Below are 20618 nucleotides of genomic sequence, written 5' to 3'. Positions count from 1 at the left end.
GTTTTTACATTTTTTTCCTCTCAGTGTAGGGCATTACCTGAGACGCATATATCTCCTATACGTTTAGCAGTACGGATTGCATAAATGTCAATGTAAAATAACTATTCCACTGTAGAAAAGTTGTCGATAAATGTACACTACATGTCATACTAGCTTTAAATATCACGAGAAACAAGTGGCTTAATAATGCAGAACTCTGTGTTACAACATTGACGTAACGTCACAGACATTGCTGTTTTTTTCTGAATTATTTCATATAGACTTCATATCATTGGCTTCAATCAATGATCAGTTTCAGTGTGCCACTGTACTGTTTTTTTATAGCTAACCAAAAGCTTTTATTAACAAACCAGAATGTAATCCTCATTCCCTAACCCCAAAGAAACCCCATCTTTTCCAACCTCCTTGATCCCCCTAAGTCTCCCTCCTCCGTCCAACCTTCTTGGTAGAAGAATTGGAAAAAATGAGTAACCCTTTAAATGTTGTTTTATTATACAAACAGTACATAGATTGCAATTGCTGGGAAATGGGAAAGTATTGAGCTCAAGTGTCTCACAGTGACATGATGTCTCCAGACATCCAAGTATTATCATGTCATTGTTGTTTGTGGGGTTTAAGTATATTTATGATTATAATATATATATATATATATATATATATATATATATATATATATATATATATATATATATATATATATATACTGGAAAGAGTATATATACCAAATATACTATATATACTCTGCATTTCATCTGGTTTGATGCTAAACTGCATTTTGTTGTCTCAGTACCTGTACTCATACTCGTACTTGTACTGTGCAATGAGAATGAACTTAAATCTAATCTAATCCAATAATAAACTACTAATACTCAAAATGAACATAGAAGTGCGTCACAGACAGCAACGTGTCGTGATACACTCTACCTAGCGACACTTCCTACTGATTATTCTATTGGCGGAGAGCGTGGACACCCGGATGCTGTGGTCTTCCTGCATTGGGCGGGCTTAGTGGCGGAGATGTGACTGCGCTCGTGAGTCCAACGTCAACAGGAAGACATTCTCACTTTCGATTTGTCTCGCGGGGCAGTTTTGACGAATATAACGTTACGTGTGTATATACACGAACTTTATCTTTACTGAGACGAAGTGAAGTGAGAACGATGAAGATACTCGTGTGCGCTTTCGTTGTAGGTCTGCTCTCCCTCGCCTCTTCACAAGACAAAACGTGTAAGTATTCTAAACCGTATGTAACGCGACTACCAGGGTTGCAAATGGCGCCGTGTTAGGAAGGCAAGGCCTCGAAATGGCAGGTTCGACCACAGCGATCGGATCTCGCCGTAGACATGTTGTTTAAATGAGAACAAATGGAGACCAAAGAACAGTAAGCTTAAAATAAAAACGTTATGCGGTGTTTCAGAAACGTTCACGAGTTTTATTGTCAGCTTAATGTCCTCGAAGACGTCGTAAATGCAAACATGATAAAGCAGTGACAGGTCCACGGCAACAACAAAGTAACTTAACTCAGTCTATTGTGTGTTTTGTCATCGGAGCGGACGATTGATGATTGTTTTTCCAATGTTATGGAAACTTTTGAAATAGTTTCGTACACATATTCAAGTAACCTAACACGAAACTGAAAAAGTAGTAGAAAAAGTGTATTTTATTATATAAGCATCCTTAAAGTCACGAAACAAAGAAAGGAAAATCCAAAAGAAGACACACTTAAGTATATTCTATTCTATCTATTTTCTTCTTCTTTTCTATATTGCCCTCATCCTATTGACCATCTCGTTGGGGGTGTAAATGGTATAAAATGGAGCACCAGAGTAAATATATTCATATCAGTCATAAAATAATCAGGTAAAATATCTCAATGGATCAGAGTTGTCTTTTTAAAACAGATGAAGAGGAGCAGCTGTAGTTTGTAGTGCTGCTGAACTGGATTACACTGTCAGGTGTATATCTAATTTGTATTCTTATTGAATGGAAGAAACGCAAAACGTTACTGAGGTGAATGTTTAATTCAGGGCTTTTGTATTACATCAAGGATCAGGAACATCACGCTGCATTAGCTTTATAATGGTTTCATAAAGGTTGCATACAGTAATAACCAATAGAAACAGTTAATATTTTACTGGATAGGGCTACATTCCACATACACACACCTACTGTTTGTCTTCTTGTTACTCAAACATCAAGAGTCCGATAATCCATGCAGTGGTCCTCGTAGGGCTGCACGGTATACCGGTATAAGATTTCTATACGGTATGAATTTCTCACGTACCATTCATATTGGAGTTACGCCATAACAACCGGCGTTTCTTTTCGGCAGGCGGCAGATTTTATTTTTACACGTCATCGAGGAGCACATAGCAGTCGGAGCTACGTGTCTTACGTGTGTTGAGATTGAGTCATGGTTATAACTCTGAGCAACAATGAGTAACCCACAACAAACACTCTTTAACAGGGTAAAACACAACAGCTTGTGACACATAAACAATTTGTAACACTAATAATTGTACATTTATAAAAATTACCCGCCGAACTGCATGCTGGGTATAGCTCACAACAAGAAGTAACTCTGTTGCTACATGAAAACATGGAAAGGGGTAGCCGCGGTCCTTTTTGGGGTCAATGAATAAATGTGTTTACTTGAAAAAGCAATACCGGGATATACCGGGATACCGTCAGAATCTTAATTAAATAGTTAATATTTTACTGTATAGGACCACGTTCAAAATACACACCTACTGTTTGTCACCTTGTTACTCAAACAGCAATAGGCCAATAACCCGTGTGGTAGTCCTTGTACAGTTAAATGCACAAACATCACTATAAATTAAATTGGCGATGTACCCGAATCTCTTCTGTGGCTCTACATTAATAGTGATTAACGTTATAGTATTTAATACCTATGATACAGTGATCGTGGAGGCTACAGTTAGATAGGAGACATCATTAGTGATTAACATAGTATTTAATATCTATGATGCAGGGATCAATGGTGCTACAGTTAGATTTACATTTTCAAACAATTAAATAAATAGACATTTTCAAGCATATACAAGCAGCTGACCAGACATTAAATGTCTTACAGAGAAATATACAATAATTCATATGTGGAAAATATTTATTTATTATTATTACAATTCAGAGCTTCAGAGTTTCTTTGAAGCTGACGTCCTGCTGCCGGTTAAAAGTCACCTTGATGACGGTCTCTTCATGTCCTTTAAAACACTGTTAGTTTAAATGTACAATGATAGACAATAACAAGCCTGCACACAACGTTAAAGTTAAATTTAAACATGAAGTTATGAACCTAAACTCTGTCCTCAAACAGACGTAACGTTACCGGTGAACAACATCAGTCACCACATGAAAAGTTATGAAGTCTAGTTATAGTATAGTTATATCTCATGTATAACCGCTCCGGAGACGTGAAAACCAGCGGAGCATTTCACAGAAGACCGTCGAGAGAAAGGGCCTCAGTTTGCAAGCTGACTTCTTGATCTCATAATTAAACTCACAAAAGCTGCGCTCACAGTGCACAGCAATATGCTCGTAGACTGGTTCAATCAGGAAAAGCTTCATTTTGCTCTGTAGTTTTGCTTGAATTCAGTATATGATAACAGAAGAGACAGGGTCATGGTGAAATTTGACTTTAACATGAACATATCATCAAATAATCTAGTTTTGGCTATGCCTTGGAGGGAGAAACATACACGCCAGAAAGCAGGAGGGTCACTTTTACTTGTGATGGCTTTTTTTTTTTTTTTTGAAAAGAAGCCTTTTTTTTTTCAAGCCAATAAAACCAAATTATTTTAGGGCGCCGAAGAAAGACGCCCCTAATACCAACACAGGTTTAAGTGAATTAAATCTATATAATTCTTTAAATTCTTATAATCTAATTGTGTTATTACAAATATGCACATTTTCTTCTTATTTTGTTTCTCTGTAGCTTCACCCAAGGTTGAGGTGTACAGCAAACTACCGGGAGAGTATGGGAAGGTGAACACCTTAATCTGTCACGTGACAGACTTCCACCCACCAGAAATCAAAATTGAGCTGCTCAGGAACCGTCAGGCCATCCCCGGGGCCATGCAGACAGACCTGGCCTTCGAGGCGAGCTGGCACTACCACCTCACCAAACACGTCCCTTTCACCCCGCAACCAGGAGACACGTTCAGCTGCAATGTGACTCATGTGGGGATCTCCAAGATATATACCTGGGGTACGTGTCTGTGTCTCTGCTTGTCTGTCCCACACTTGATATCTGTATTAGGTTTACAGTGTAAGTATTATAATTTAGAATAAGAACCAAAAGGACAACCAGAGATTTACACATTACTAAATTATAACATGCTTTTCCTTTCAACAATACTGTATAGTTTATATTTCCCGTAAAAACAAAACTACAAATCTGACACAATATAGATTAAAAAGTAACATTTATGAAGATAACTGGGCGACTGTGGGCCAGTGTTGAGCGCGGTCGTCCTTCAACCACAAGATGTGCAGTTAGATTAGTCCTTGGGAAAAACACTTATTCCCAACATAGTTCCCGCAGCTGTGACCACAGTGTTTGAATGTTAGTCGGTGTTGCGTACCCACGCACCTACGTGTTGACTATGATAAAACAGTTGAACATATCTTATTCTTGTTCGGTCTCACCCAGTAGTCCCATGTTATGACTATTCAACCGATTGCAGTAATAACAACATAACACAACATCATAATAATAATCATAATTTACCGCCCAGGTCATGCAGTTGGGTGAGTTGCGGTTAGACTTATCTAATCTTTATATAAGAGAAGAAGACAAAACACAGTGCGTTTCTGTGCTTAGCCTGGCTTTGGTGGTCTTATTTGACCCACCCATACAGAACCTGACTCGTTTATTACTATGTATGTATTTTATGTAGTTTCATGACTTCATATCTGCACAACCATTTGTTTCTGATTGTTGAATGTTCTTTATAGATCTAACCCCCTTTTCTGTTCAGGCTGCAGATTGATGTATTTCTAAATGTTTATAAATGATGGTCCTAGCAGGATATACATGTTTTCACTGGAAATGAATGAAAATGAAAATGAACTTTGTCATGAGTTAAAATGAAGATACTTAAGCATAACCACAATTTATAATCTGGGCCGTCTTCGAAGTTTCTGTCTCCCCCACATTTCCTGTCTCTCACGACTGTCTCTGACTGCCAAGGTTCATTCTCATTGAAATTTTATAACACAGGCTTGCACAGTGCAAATTATAACCCCTTCAATCCCCACAGAGACACACACATATAGAACCTGTCACTCTTAATCAATACATATTTACCTGAGAATTGAAATGAACGACAAACACTGTTTCCCAGCCTTGTGTTTGTTTTGTTATCTCAGTTTTTAAACACGAGAGGCTTCACAGCATGTTTCTATTTCTCTCCACAGAACCGGACATGTAAGCTGTGCTCTTCGCCTTGCTCCAGGTGTCTATCACCTTCATTTTCAATGTAATTTATTCTATTCCTAGTTCTATTCCTGGTCCTTGTGTTTCATTGACACAGTTTCCGTCCTTTGTTTCATTACCACAGGTCTGCTCAGTCAGGAGATGAAGCTTTAAAGAATTTGCCTGGATTTGTTTTCATTCTACACTTTGCACTTCTAAATCTTCCTTTGTCTCAGAAATACCAATGGATAATATAGCTTGATTAAAGCAGTTTAAATTGGCCTTGTTGTCAATGGATAGATATTTCCGAACTTACATTCTACATATTGTTTTAAGCCTGGGAGTTTTATGTTCTGTAAGTTAGCATCTTACTAACCAGCCAACTGCTAAATTAATAAGTTTGGTCTTTTTTGCTTTCTAGAGGGATTTTATTTTTATTTCTAATGTAGAGGCTCTGGGGTTTAGTGACTCTTTGAAGTTCACGTAAGGAACAAATCCATGTTGTCACATGGTTAAAAGATCCTCGGTTGAGGTCTCCAAAATAGTCGGCATTGAGGAAATGTATAAGCCATTTTAATACATTGAATGATGATTCTGGCCTTGCGGCTTGGAATCCAGAAAGCGGCTAAAAACCTATATGATTATGACTATTAACACTGGTGAGTAGATATGTTTAGTTTGCTCTTCTGTGTGCCTTTTGTAATGGGAAAATGATATGTTGATGGTTGATCTGTCATTTAAACTTTTCTTATTATTATTTTCAATGTAAGATTTACATTTACAAGTGCTCTCTAATTATGAACACACATGAAATCGAGGATTAATCTTTGTATTTTCCATTCATACTCCAGAATGACTTAAAAACCTTGTTGATGCTGTCTATGGTGTTTGTACTATATATATATATATCAGTGGGACATATTTGGCTTGGCTTGGCTCTGTATTTGTATTCTACACAATATGGTTGATTTAGTAAAAGGTTTTCATAACACTTTTTTTCTGTCCACTGCAGTTTCAAAATGTCAGCCTGTTCGAAGCAAAGAGGAAGCACTTCAGGGCCACCGTACAACTCTGATCCATTTAGATATATCCTAATTCTTTTGTTATTATTATACGACGAAACAAACTCATCATAGTAAAATACTTAACAGTCAAGAACTATTAAAATGTATTCGCAAGACCAGCTGACGCGGTGACGTCATCAAGTCAGCTGCTGTTCCAATAGCGGAAATGAAGACTGGCGCATGCTTCTGCGTATTTACGCGTTGTGTCGACGCACTCGTTTCAGCTTCAAAAAGGCTTGCGTGTGTTGCAGAGCAATTCACCGCCAGAACAACAGGTGGAATAACGAGCTAGAGAGTCACGTCTTTGTGTGTGGAAGTTGTTGGTTTGTTTATTTATTTATCATAGACTTTATTGCCCCGTGCATCGCCACTGCTGCTTTTCATCGCGTATTTTCCTCCACAACTTTGTGCACCTCGACCGACAAATCGGCGTTTGCGGAGATCTCCCTCCATGAATCAGAGGCCATCCGCGCGTCCTTATATTCCGTCAATGACGGCTTATTTGCGCATTTCTTCCGACAAAACTTCAATCTGATATATTATCTCGTAAACAGCCTTCGTTTTAATAATGGCGGTCGCTTTCGACGCAAGCCTATAAAAATGGGTCGACGCACGCAATCACGCAAGGAGGTGTGAAAGGGCACGCAAGGAACACGCAAGGGGGTCTTGCGTCTGCGTTTCCTTGCGTCGCTCCGAAAACGCAGAAGCATAAACTAGGCTTGACTGTTCTCCCGTACCCGTGAGTCGGGACTCCCATGTCCGCCTCCCGAGCCGCTAGCTGTAGCTGTGTCTTAATGTCGCTAGGCTGCATCCTTGTAGCCTCCAGCCTCCACCCGCCTTCGCAATAGACCTGGTAGACAACCGAGCGGTCTCTGAAATAGGACGGTCTGGCCTACGAGGGGACTTCCTGCCCGCGTCATCAGCTTTACCTCCACTGGTCCCGTTGCCTCGCACCCTGCTGCGCTTGACAGTAAAAGCATTGAAATGGAAGAAAATTACGAAGTACAGATAAAGAAGCTGACAGAACCCAAGACGTTTAGGTTATATTTAAATTAATATTAAATATTTAAGCTAAGAGGAAGAATGCAATCTCAAGGCAGAGGAGATTCCATCAATACTTTCAATAAAAACCACAACAGCAAACACATTTATTAACAAGGACTTTTTATTATTTTCTCCATAAAACAAAACTAAATGTAAAGTTAGTTTATAATCACACGACAAAACAAAAGGAGCAAGGCAAGTTCAGTTCCGTGGAACAAAGTAGTGGGGTAAAGTATGAGCTTTCCTGTTGACTCACTGAACATTAACTCCACCACCATTGCGCAGCGGTCGGGGGAATTTCCGCATTTGACACAGTGAATTACTACCGCTACGCTCTCTCACGGCTCAGTGGATCTACGCTCTGCGCTGCAGATGGACCCGAACACGTTCCTCTACGATGTCCCGCCGGTTGTCATCGAGAGACTGTGCCAAATCCTGGACAGTGGGGTTGACAGGTTAGGGTGGCGCGCACTAGGTGAGTAAAAGTGGTTATCTTGTCAGAGATCTGAGTTTAAGGGAGATACGGGTCTACCGCAGCCGCATAACACACAGATTGTGATCTGATCGGAGGTCCAACGCTCTTAAATTTACCAAGTTAAGTTTACTATCATAACAAATGCCACTTCAGACTGTTCACATGTGAGTGTTCGTATGTTGTGTAGGCTACACAATGCTTTCTTCATGCATTGGTTGAAAGACTCGAGCAACTTCAAGTCATCCATATGATCAATTTGTAATGTGAGATGAGCAGTGCGGCCGGTGCTCACCAGATGTCGGTCTGGACCGTCCGGATTTCCAATGCCCTGTCGGTGCTAATTAAGTGGGACGGTGAAGGTGCTGAAATGTCCATGTGTATAAATAATAATAATCCGTATCCCCCCGTATCGTCCGCGCCCACCCCCCGTACCGGCACCTTTTTTCTCCCCACTTCAATCACCGGAGATGAGGATAAAGGTTTGGATGAACCTGGGTTCTTAGTATTTCTTAGCATACACTGATTGTCTCCGTGTGCATCTTGTGTCTCCACCTCCAGCTGTCCGAGTAGTTCCCAGCTCGTTAGAGGTCCGAATGTTGGAACGCGTGGAGGCAGCTGGTCGGAGTCCCGCTTCGGAGCTTCTTTGGTCCTGGGCTCAGGAGAATCCAAGGCTGCTGGACCTTGTTAAGCTGCTGCAGGAGATGGGCCATCAGAGGGCCCTGCAGCTCCTCCAGGGTCCAAGTCAGTTACAAACAAATTATACATCGTTTACTCATGATTCTGCATAGCACATAAAAAAACCTCTAGCAATCAAGACTTGGTTTTCTAATCTAGTAAACTGAATTGCTGCACAACTTTCTGTTGGCTGCTCCAGGTTGAGTGGATTTTGTGTAGCGGAGTCTTTAAAATTTGTCAACATGTAATGAGCAGCCTGCACTGCTGCTGGTGCATTTCGGGACTTGCCGTTTTTTGGTGCTAAGTCAAGTTAGCTGATGAACCGAATGAACCGAAATTAAGCTTGAAATGTTCTTTTTACCTCAACAATAACATTTATAGTTGGCTATGTGGTTTCATAATACCCAATTTGGCAGCGGATCATGTATCCAACAAGATTCTGTCTTATGAGTCAATCCAGGATCCTCGTCTTCTAGCTCATAATGCAGCTCATCCATAATGCACAGCTCGACTGGTCTTTAACTTAAATTCACCCACACTACTCTGCTCCTCCGCTTTAGTCGCCAGTGGCTACCCGCATCCATTTCAAAACATTGGTACCTGCATGCTGTGCTGCAGACATCAGGTCCAGTCTAAATGGTAAATGGTAAATGACCTGTACTTGTATAGCGCTTTTCTAGCCTTCTGACCACTCAAAGCGCTTTAACACTACATGACATCATTCACCCATTCACACCCATTCATACACTGATGACAGGAGAACCATACACAGTGACACCTGCCATCAGTAACTAACATTCACACACTGTAGTCACAGCTACAGGAGCAATGTTGGGTTAAGTGTCTTGCCCAAGGACACAACGACATGCGGGTTAGCCGGGCCTGGGATCGAACCGACAACCCTCTGATTGGAGGACGACCGTGCTCCCCACTCACAGTCACCCCATCAGGACATGGTCAAACAGTACGTCCCTGCCTGCTCACTCTGCTCTGCATCTGCCAATCAGGTTGTTGCTTCCTCCCCCAGAGCTAAACACTCAACAACATCGCTGATTGCTGTCCTGTCTCGTAAATGGTGGAAGGAGCTCCCCAATAACATCAGGACAGCCGAAAGCTTACTGAAAACACACGTACCCACTATACCTGAACTAGTTAGCACTTTATTAGCACTTACGATGGCACTTATAGCGGTTATAGATCCTCCTCCTCTCCTTCATGGACTTAGAGAGAAGGCACGGTATTCACACAGATAGGGTTGGAGAGACGCTACGGTATCCACAAAGTTTACAGTATCTTTGTCAGCAAATCAAACAAGAACTATGAGTACCAGGATTAATGATTAACGGGACTGAGACAGACTAGCTGAGAGTTAAAGTCATTTTGCCACTGTGTTGACCTCTTGTTAACTCCATTATTGTCAAATTGCATAGGAAGGTTCCTAAATGAGTGAAATGACTCAGAAGTAGTGTAAGCGGCTGCCATGATAGGAGACGTTCAAATGCTAAGGGAAAGGAGCTTCAATCCTTCCCTACTTAGCTCCTTTAGCCTAGGAATCACTGGACCATCCTTTACCAAAGGAAAGGAGATAATTCCGTCCCACAATTCCTTGCGGCGGCAGTATTTAAATAGTCACGTATCATTCAGCCGTCGAGAAATAACGACCGAGAAACACAGATCATGCGAGTAAGCATTAGCACAACTCACTTATATTGTTAACCTTGTTAATAAAGTAATACTTTGAACCTAGTTGTTTTATGTTGCCTGCATGACCCTGTAACAACACACATGTATCTAAGATGTGCTTCTTTGGAGTCCATCTTTGGAGAAATTGTAGTTTTGCCGCTGCAGACTGACGTCACGAACATGTACATCTATTTTTTTTACTATTTCAATCTAGCCCAGGGACCGACTAGAGCCCTGTACTCTAAGGGAAGAGTCCTGATTGGAGTATAAGGTTTAAGCAGATCAGGCGTCTCTTTGCATTACTAATTTGAAATAAACTGCAGACTGTCAAGGGAAGTTAATATACAAAAGGGATTTGTAAAAGCCCTTCTTTGTTCCTCTCCCATCCAATGTCAGCCACCATGGGGATGCAGTTATCAAGGCAATTACTTTCACTTCATGTTTTGGCCATCTGTTTATTTACAGAGTTGCCAGTGCCAACCAGCAGTCCACACGCCGACTACAGAGGACACATGGACGCGGATGAAGAGAAGGTAGAATTATTATTCCATTGACTGGAAGCAGTGTGCAGTACAAATAAATGACCACCCTGTCCTGTGTTTTGTCCAATAAGGGATCCTTCCAACGAGAAGAGAGTCCTGCAAGTCAGGCATCATGCCATGGTAAGATTATTTTAATGGTTTATTTGATATGGGATGGTTGACATTAATAAGAAACATTTCTGTAAATGCACCAGAGTTGGCCAAAAGCCTATTTTTCAATTGTAGTCCCAAGTGGCAAATGTTCTAATGTGACAAAGTGAATATTATAATCAAATCAAATATATTTTAACGACCCTGTATTGTATAAAGGGGGGATTTTCCTTGTATTCTTATTATTATAAAGCCTGCCCAGTTACTGTGTATAAATACTGTGAATGTATCATCACAGTCAAACCCGTATTAAGAGACTGCGTTTTTAAAAGAGCCAAAGGGACTTCTGTGATGTCATGACTTAATCATTGTTGATGCTCACTATGACTTCACAAGCTCCGATGTTGCTACGAAGACAGCAAGAGCACAGACGCAGACCAATCAGATCAGACTTGGCTTATTTGGGGGGGTTGGGGACTTGAAAAGAGACATGCGTTAATACAGAGTTTTTCCAACGCAGGCTGCATACAGATTTATTCCAAAAATGTAGCATGTTAACCTGTTCTATTAAAACAAATTGTATGAAAAAAAAATATGAACCTGAAAATCAGCATGATATGTCAAGTTGTACATTAATTATGCAGAATTTTAACTTGTCGTGGGAAATTCGGGTAAAAGAAGCAGTTTGGGGTTGATACTGATCCGTCTCTGTCTTCCAGTGACCTCCGCTGAAGAAAATAAGCCACCCGTAATTACCTTCCAAGACATCATAGATGGAACGAGAAATTTTCACCTTGAAATGAGAATTTCAGAGGGACACTTCTGTGATGTCTACAGAGCACAGATAGGAAGTGAAAAGGTGGCGGTGAAGCTTTTTAAACAGGTGAGTTTTGATTTTCACACAATTCAGGGTGTGATATTTGGAAAGTGTGATTGTAAAGGCAACTAAAAGGATGTGGGATGGTATGAGGTACTTCTCCACAGTCAGAGGATCCTCCACAGTGGATGGAGTTTGGAGGAGTTTGGAGGTAGCAGTAGACTAGTAACCAGCGGTACTTGAGTGAACTGACTGCTATTGTCAAATCAGTCTTGTCACTTTAAAGAGAGCATTGATATCGGCTTCAGTTTCCCATCAGAAAAGCTGTCTGACTTTGAACATATTCTAAATACAGCATAGACAGAAACTATTATCGATTTTTTTGGGGTGTCGGAAATATATTTAGCCAACTACTATATTTAAAACATCCAAACCATCCCTTTAACAACCGGATATTGACTGCGACAAAGACCATCCAACTGAAATGCATTCATCATCCTTTCAAGACAAACATGGCATCATGGAAGAAGCTGTGGGACGTCTTCAGGAAAGAAATGGAAATTCATCATATGTAGGTGTCAACTCTTGCTCTCAAAACAACTTTCTTTATTTGTGTCATGGAGTCTGTTGAATATACAATGGGGTTATGTGTTACAGGTACCAACATCCAAACATCTTGGACTTGTTGTGCTGTTTTACCGATGCGGGCCGCTACTGTCTGGTCTATCCTTACCTCGCCGATGGGTCGCTCTTCCACCGACTCCATCATCAGGTATATCTCCCTACCCTCCGTAGTACGTGGATATGAAAGGGTGATTCTGGGTGACTTTTCCAAGCCCGAGCCAAATAGTTGCTCGATGACACATTTTTTATTTCAGAAAACAGGAACTAAACATATGGGATACTACTTCTGCTTTCGCAGGACTTGAAACAATATATGGTTGACAAATAACAATGACTAACAATTTCACAATGAAAAAAGTAGCAGTGTTCTTTCTATGTCCTGGGACAATAGGTCAGTTTCAGCCGCATTGGTGTTGAGGAAATTAACAACAGGTGCACTAGAGGGTCAACAATGAGGCAACCCCCAAAACGGGAGTGGTTTTGCACTTGGAGGCCAATTCATTGGCTTTAAATAGAGTCATTATCACCCCTTGGGATAATGACGCCATTTCCTAACCCTACAGAAGTTGCACACGTTGTCCAACTCCTCCAGGATGGCACATCCGCGCTTGCTGTTGCAACGAAATTTGATGTGTCTCCCAGCACAATCTCCAGAACATGGAGGATATTCCAGGAGACAGGCACCGTGGAAGGTCCTCAATCCATCAGCAGGACCGATATCTGCTGCTTTGTGCAAGGAGGAACAGGTTGAGCACTGCCTGAGCCTACAGAGTGACCTTCAGCTGGTGCGAACGTCTCGTCCCAAACAATCAGAAACAGTTCTTGAGGGTGGCCTTAGGGCGCAACGTTCTTTTGTATGCCATGTGCTCACTGCCCATCACTGGGGAGCTCCACAGCTCTAAAACACCAGAATTGGCATGTCCCTAGACTCTACTCTGGTACAGTAGGTCCTGGGTTCCTCCTGATGCACGACAATGCTCAGCCTCATCTGGCAAGAGTATGCATGCGGTACCTGGAGGATGAAGGAATCAGTACAGTGGCCCTCACGATCACCTGGACTAAACCCGATAGGACACATCTGGGACTTAATGGTTCGATCCATCAGACACTGCCAGGGTGCTCCTCAGACTTTACAGGAGCTCACTTATGTCATTAGACAAATCTGGGAGGACATCACACAACACCATACTTTGTCTCATTTGGAGCATGCCGCAATGTCAAGCATGAATATAAGCAAGTGGGGGCCACAAAAGATATTGAGAAGCATTTTGAGTTGCAGATAATGAATTTTGGCAAAATGGACTAGCCTGCCACATCTTTTTAATCACTTAGATTTTTGAGGTGTCTAAATGAAGCCCCCTGTGGGCTGAACATTTTATTTCCATCAAAAGATGCGCTAAGACATTAATCTGTCAGTATAGATATCCTCCAAAATTATTAGCTTGTAGTTATTTCGGTCACAAAGTACTATATGTATTCACCACTGTACTAATGTTTTTGTAGTGTGCATGTGACAATGCAACCTTGTTACTACCAACAGCTAGGTCTGGTTAAATATATATATATATATATATATATATATTTTTTTTTTAAACTATTTTAGCACTGATGGCCATACAAGGGCCACATCAGGATGTAAAAATAATCACGCTCAATTTGGGTTCAGTATCTTGCCCCAGGACACTTACACATATGAACATGTCGGTAATTGAACCGCTGGTCTTCCGATCAGAGGACGACCTCTATTTAATCTCTGGTGTCATATCTAAAAGGTTGTGTTGTCACCATATAGGATAGAGAGCCTCTGTCCTGGCAGCAGCGCCTTACCATCATCAAGGGAACTGCGAAGGCCTTGCATCACCTCCACACAGCACAGCCCTGCCCGGTGATTTGTGGCAGCATCTCCAGGTACCAAAAAGAGGGAAAGGGGACATCCCCACCCCCCTCAACATTAGAAAGAATGAAGTTATAAGCGATGCGATGGTCCAAATATGGCTCCCTTTCATCGTCCTGTGTCTCTTTGCACAGTGCTAACATACTCCTGGGCAGCAACCTGCAGCCCAAGCTGTCCAGCTTTGGGATTGCTCGTCTTCGTCCTCATTCAGCCAATCAGAACAGCACTGTCACTCTGGACACAAGGTCCCACAGCAACCTGGGATACCTCTCTGAGGAGTACATCCGAGACGGCAAGCTGTCCTTTAGCCTGGATGTTTACGGCTTCGGAATGGTATTTGTAACAACGACACAAAGAACACAAGGGAAATGAAAGTTCAGGAAAGCTCCTGTCGTTGTAGAGAAACTCTCTATCTCAAGTACAATATTCTACAATTTACTTTACCAAAGAAAATAGTTCAGCAGGATGTCAATTTAGTAAAATATGGTTTATTTAGTCAAATAAACTATGAAGCAGAGTAGGCTTTAGTCCGGGGCTACCTTGTGATTGACAGACCATGTATGGGGTCTACATCACTTTAAGTCCAAAAGTCAAATCAAAAGGCAAAGCTGCAATCAACAAATCAATGGGTGACATTGATTTGAGTTATATTATGTATAAGAGGAAGTACATCTTATCAATTCTGTTTTAAACATCATGGATTGCCATTGATTACAGTTTGCTTGTTCCCAGGTAATAATGGAAACGGTAACAGGACGCAAGGTCACAGGGGAGGTATCGAAAAAAACACCTCTGGTGAGTCTACACTGAAGCTGGAATAGTAACACGGATGGTTTATGTTTTTTTATGAAGCCTTTCATCTAAAATGCATGTAATATATTGCTACAGCAATCGTGTATGATTGTGACCACTGTCTGCTCTGCTCTGCTCTGTCAGAGAGATCTGCTTGTAACCGAGGTGGAGGACAGTGGCGGCGTGGACTCTTGTCTGCAGTTTTTAGATGAGACGGCCGGCTGTTGGCCCACCGCCGTGGCCCTCGACCTTTTGCGTCTGGCCTTGGATTGCACGGCCAGCCGCCACCGTAGCAGACCAAGCATGCAGAAGGTGAGCAACACCATTTCAATTCTGACCTTGATGCCAATTGTGGTTTACTTTTACATTCATGTTGAATATAATGGTGACTCTTTTTCCTCATATTACATACAATATGTGTAACTTGTTTTGTTCCCCATAATATATCTATTTTTTGTCCTAGTATTCCCAATCCCCACCCTGTTCTGTTATTTTTCTTTTTTCCTTTTCCCCACAAAAACCCTAATACAATAAAAACTATAAATCTCAACTGTCTTCAGGTACTTCTTGCATTGAGCAAGCTGCTTCCTCCTCCTAGCTGCCTCATCGCCGACCAACCCCACAGCTTAGACGACCCTTGTGATTCCAAGCCAAGCCCCCCACTTTCCATTCCTGTGGAGCACGACGAGCAGCTCAGCCCCCACGCTTCTCCAACACGGGCGCGGATCGGTGAATGCAGCCAGTCGGAGTTGACGTATCTGAGCGACGCCGGGGGGGCTTTTGACCTGTACAGCAGCTGGCCCGTGCAGTGCAGCTGCCCCGCTGAGAGCGGCGGTCTGGCCTGCGAGGACTGCAGAGCCAACGGCTTCACCAGCGACAGCACAGACGGCCCTCAGAGTGAGTGCTGTGGAGATTCAATGTCACACGTATAAAATATGCAGTGTGTGTGTGTGTGTGTGTTAACCTCCTAGAAGTAATCAAAGACTGCGTTTGGTTTGTTTCAGCTGAATCCCTTGGGATGGAAAATGCAGCCAAGGAGAGACTGAGGAACAAACTGAGTCTTTACGACAAAGGGCTGATTCACACACAGGAACTGTTCTCTGAAATAAACCTACAGTAGGGAACAGACTTCCTGCTAACAGTGTGGGTTTCATAAAACCAAGGTGATCAGAGGGCATATCAATCATTTTGAGTTTAGACAAATATTTTATAGAAGAAAGGTTACATTTTCTTAATCTCTGTGTAAGATATCTGTCATTTTGCTTCTTAAATGGGTTGTCAGCGTAAAGTAAAACGCGACGTCGTCAGAGGTGAAGTTGCCTGTTTGTGGGGAAAAGGTGTGATAACTGAATTTGATGGTAAGCGTTCGGCTTCAGTCCGCTAACATTCTCACATGCTCAGCAATATGCCTCCCTAACACTCCTGTCTGACACTGTCAGGCTGCAGAATACTTTTCATATTTGCAACTCAAGTTATCACATATAGACTACAACTTATCTTAGATATTATATTTATTATTTTATTATATTTTTTTTTAAAGAAAAAGAATGTTATATCTATTCTACTAACTCATTGCATTAGCATTTCATTTATTTTATTACTTGTGCACTGCTGTCTTGTTGTCTATTGTTACACTGTCTACTGTCACGCACCAACTGCCAAGACAAATTCCTTGAATGTTTGACATATTTTGGCAATAAATGTTTCCTGATTCCTGATTCCTGATAGTGCCATATTCAATCCCAACTGGTGTCAAAATGAAAAAATATATACCTTTATTCCTATGTTAGCTTTAGTCACGGTAATGTACGGTCACCGAATGTAATAATTCATTCAGTATAAAATGATGCACCTTTAAACACCCTTTAAAAGACTGTGGTCGACTAAAAGGTAAGTAGAAAAAAGTGGTGGCGTATAGAGTGCTGCCAGATGTTTGTTTTTTCTGGCGAATCCTAAAAGCACCGCACCTGTACAAAATGTCAATAGGATTTCTCATTGGATTGTGCATTATTCCAGAAAATAAGATCAGTAACCAGCACAGGTTTATGATGCCAAAGAGTCATGTTCAATAACATATTTTTCACAAATAAAACCACTTTTATGATATGGGAAATGTCATCGTCAAAACTGCTTCTGGCTGTGAACGAACTCCAACAAAGTAACATGAGAGCAAGCAAACACAATGGGATCCGTGAAGGTGAGAAGAATTTAGGAGGTTTCATTTAGCCGCGCTAAACTTTAATGACATGCGTAAAAGCTTTAAAATGCAGATATATTATTTTTATATTTAATGTCTTCGATCCAAACATAAGAATCTCTTAAGCTTGTGTTAACAACAGACTGTATTTTGGGCACCTCTTTGTAATTATTCAAAAAACTAAATATGCATGTCCTAAGAATATTAATTGTCAAACCGTGCTGTACAAACTAACCCAGATGTTTAAATAATGTAGCCTACAGCTAAAAACCTGTTGAGTACTTGTTCTATGTTTATCCCATTTCATAAATCTTCACAAGCAAATCAATACATTCCTCATGTAGGACTAGAACAAGCCTTTAGTAGTGTCAAATTTGTAAACTGGATTTGGCCTAATTCAACAGAAAAGAATGCTGTATATATTAGAAGTGAACATTTGCATAAACCTTTAATCCTTTGGAACAATTTCCCAGACCACTGCTGGAGAAATTTAACTGTACAGGTTTTCTACACCCAATTGCATGAGGTATAAAGGCTGAAAAATGTGCCTTGAAGGAAAATGTACCAACTGGATGTCAATCGAAGTGCAGGATTGCAATTTACATTTTAGTATTTTTTATTTAGATGAAATTAAATGACTTAAGTGTGGCTAAAACCATGCAAGAGTGAGTTGACTGTTTTTGGGGGGTATAAAAGGGTGGAGACAAATCAATCACTATTCATAATTCCATACCAGGAACGTGCAGGGCGGCTTTCTCTTGGATGAGGCTGACAAACTCATGTTTCTCCAGACAGCCTTGACACTCTTCTCCCCACGAAGCTAAAATGTTCTTCAGCTCCAAGACTCTCATCCTTTTGAGTCCATCGCTACTCAGATCCTTCAGCTGAGGCTCTGCAAACAACCACCAAAGATAGGCTTTATATTATGTCCACATGCTTATGATGATAAGTGTTTATTATGGATGAGTGTTTATTATGGATTTCAGCACACTTTACCATATCTAATCTGACAGATCTGAGTGTCTCTGCTACTGAGGCGCTGGCAGATCTTCTCTATTGGGACGTGGAAGGCCAGAGGTTGAGCCACTGATGCTGTGACACGGGTTGCTGCATCACTACTGGCTCCTAGGTAGTAACACTAGGACAGCACATAAACATACTTTTAAACACTTTTTAAATCATTAAATACATTTCAATCCAAAACAGAAAGAAAAAAAGAATTGCTTAACGTACACTACGCAACTACTTGGTTAGGTTTAGGCATGAAAAGGTTTATGAAAAAAGATCATGGTGTTGATAAGTAACACAACAGTTAATCTTAGAAGTCATTTTATGGTGTCATGTCATAAAGTTTCTCACAGTTCCTTGACCATAGAGCAATGGCTATTTTGTGCCTTGATTGTCAATGATTGATAATAATGGACAAGTTGGTATCCATATTGTAATACATTTCTCTGCTAACATGTTACATAGTAGAAATGATCTGAGTCTTTGTCTTTGTTGCTGTGTTCTCACCAGCCGTGCCTCCTTCCCCTGAGTGGCAGTGCAGGCCTGGATTAGCTCTTCCTCCACCAGGGACGGAGTGAGTTCTTTGTGGGCTGAGGTCAGACTGCCATATAGTCTGTTGAGAAAGTCCACACACACTGCACACCAGTATTTTGTTAGAAGGCCAACTGCTAATCTCTAATTTACTGCAGCTAACTAACAATAAAGACACAGTGGCATCTAGTTGATTTCTTTGAAATAACGTATAGGCCAAGTGGTAGAGATGGCTAAATCAGGTTAAGTTAGTATGGTCAAGTTAAGTTAATACATTTTGCAATAAGATGTAGTGACACAAAATGTACAAAATTGTAGAGCAGACAGTTAAAGGATTAAACATGATCTTTGAGACATATTTGTATTTTAATGAAAACAATATTGTTTTTTTAATTTGTGAGTTTCACAGTTAGCATTCTTCGTTACAAGTAATATCAAATCTTTTATAGTAAATGTATTCAGTGTATTCATTTGAACATCGTATGATGCAGGTGTAATCATTTCTTGACAGGGTCATATAGTGTCTGGGCTAAATCCACAGTGGGTGCGCTGCTCTGTAACTACCTGACATTGTGACTTAATGATGAAATGCAAATTAGATAAAATCTGCAGGGCATTACAATCAAATACAAAGTATCAATTAAATATAAAGCAATGAAGAAATGCATTTATGTATATTTCATTTGTTTTGACAATCTCTAAGCGTTGTCCTGTATGCTGTGCGTAATTGTATATAATTTTCCACATGTTCATACATTTGCAGCTATTTTCTGATGTGTTGGGTTGCACCACCAGTTTTGTGCACACATGCTGAGCAGATAATGTTAGGTGATATGTGTGTGTGCACATGCATGCACAGCGGATTTTGACTTGTCAAATAAGAACCTGCTAATATCCGCACAGTTTAGAGTTGGTAAACAAGTTGTGTATAACTTCCACTCACAACATGCGGTCTAACCTTCACAGTTGCCTGCAGCAGAAAAAGTGAACCCCCTGAAGAGCAGCAGAATGGTGAGGGACAACACAGACATGTTAGCGGTGGTCGTTATTATTAGCTCCACGGTGTCCCAGCCAGCAGACCGGCTGTTGGAGAAGCAGCAGAGACTTTGGTGCAGACGTCACCCACCCAGTGCTTACAGATTCAATTGGTTTGAAACTTGATTTAATACTAACTAAAAGACAGTGTTTTTTGCAGATTATATCAGCGGGAAATTGCAATTGTCACCAGTTATATCATTAAGATGCGCGATTCAAAGGGCATAACGAAATAATGTAATAATAATGCAGCACTCACATTATGTTGGATAGTGAAGTACATACATGTAATTATATGAACTACTCCCATACTTTGAAGTAAGTAAGATTCTGAATCCAGGTATTTTACTCGATAGGTAGTCCATTATTCACCTAAAGGTCTGAAAAAGTCTTCCACCTGTTGTTAGACTATAAAATACAGTGGTCCTTCTAGACAAGAATGGCAATTTAGTCTGGTATTAAGGGGAAGATTTACACATATATATAATGTATGTATATATAAGAATACACACTTCATTTAAAATCAATCAATAATACTTTATAAATACAACTAGTATCATTCTATATTAAGTATATATTAACATTGTTTTACTCTACTACATAATTAAACATTAATCAATAAGTACTATCATATTTGAAATGTAGAAATAAAAGCCTGCGCAAGATAATATGAAAGTAAATGAATTTGCACAGAAATATAAAAATGA

The 20618-nt window shown here is 40.6% G+C and overlaps 3 protein-coding genes across 5 annotated transcripts; 2 read left to right on the top strand and 1 right to left on the bottom strand.

Annotated features, from left to right (window-relative positions):
- Positions 1-957: 957 nt before the first annotated feature.
- b2m (beta-2-microglobulin) lies at positions 958-6431 on the top strand. 2 transcript variants are annotated; one of them, XM_040174345.2, is made up of 4 exons: positions 958-1227; positions 3959-4231; positions 5443-5480; positions 5586-6431. In XM_040174345.2, the coding sequence occupies exons 1-3, from the start codon at positions 1161-1163 to the stop codon at positions 5454-5456; spliced, it is 354 nt and encodes a 117-aa protein (XP_040030279.1). In that variant the 5' UTR covers positions 958-1160; the 3' UTR covers positions 5457-5480; positions 5586-6431. The 2 variants fall into 2 exon arrangements, with proteins under 2 accessions (XP_040030279.1, XP_077957513.1); XM_078101387.1 differs by having other exon boundaries at positions 990-1227; positions 5443-5504.
- Positions 6432-6660: 229 nt separating this feature from the next.
- Positions 6661-16858, top strand: irak3 (interleukin-1 receptor-associated kinase 3). 2 transcript variants are annotated; one of them, XM_040173920.2, is made up of 13 exons: positions 6661-8023; positions 8582-8764; positions 10847-10914; positions 10995-11043; positions 11733-11896; positions 12337-12401; positions 12488-12602; positions 14247-14362; positions 14483-14681; positions 15081-15143; positions 15285-15452; positions 15701-16037; positions 16145-16858. In XM_040173920.2, exons 1-13 carry the CDS (start codon positions 7921-7923, stop codon positions 16258-16260), a joined length of 1746 nt encoding a protein of 581 aa, XP_040029854.2. In that variant the 5' UTR covers positions 6661-7920; the 3' UTR covers positions 16261-16858. The 2 variants fall into 2 exon arrangements, with proteins under 2 accessions (XP_040029854.2, XP_040029856.2); XM_040173922.2 differs by having other exon boundaries at positions 7896-8023; positions 8582-9662.
- A 311-nt stretch (positions 16859-17169) lies between these two features.
- On the bottom strand, positions 17170-19978 carry cdnf (cerebral dopamine neurotrophic factor). The gene is made up of 4 exons (XM_040173926.2): positions 19835-19978; positions 18853-18980; positions 18334-18475; positions 17170-18229 (listed from the first exon to the last, which is right to left on the bottom strand). The coding sequence occupies exons 1-4, from the start codon at positions 19905-19907 to the stop codon at positions 18057-18059; spliced, it is 516 nt and encodes a 171-aa protein (XP_040029860.1). The 5' UTR covers positions 19908-19978; the 3' UTR covers positions 17170-18056.
- Between the last annotated feature and the right edge of the window lie 640 nt (positions 19979-20618).

Source organism: Gasterosteus aculeatus, chromosome 4, assembly GCF_964276395.1.
Source record: "Gasterosteus aculeatus chromosome 4, fGasAcu3.hap1.1, whole genome shotgun sequence".
NCBI lineage: Eukaryota > Metazoa > Chordata > Actinopteri > Perciformes > Gasterosteidae > Gasterosteus > Gasterosteus aculeatus.
The sequence above is the reverse complement of the archived record's forward strand: the minus strand, read 5'-3'. Positions and strand labels throughout refer to the sequence as shown.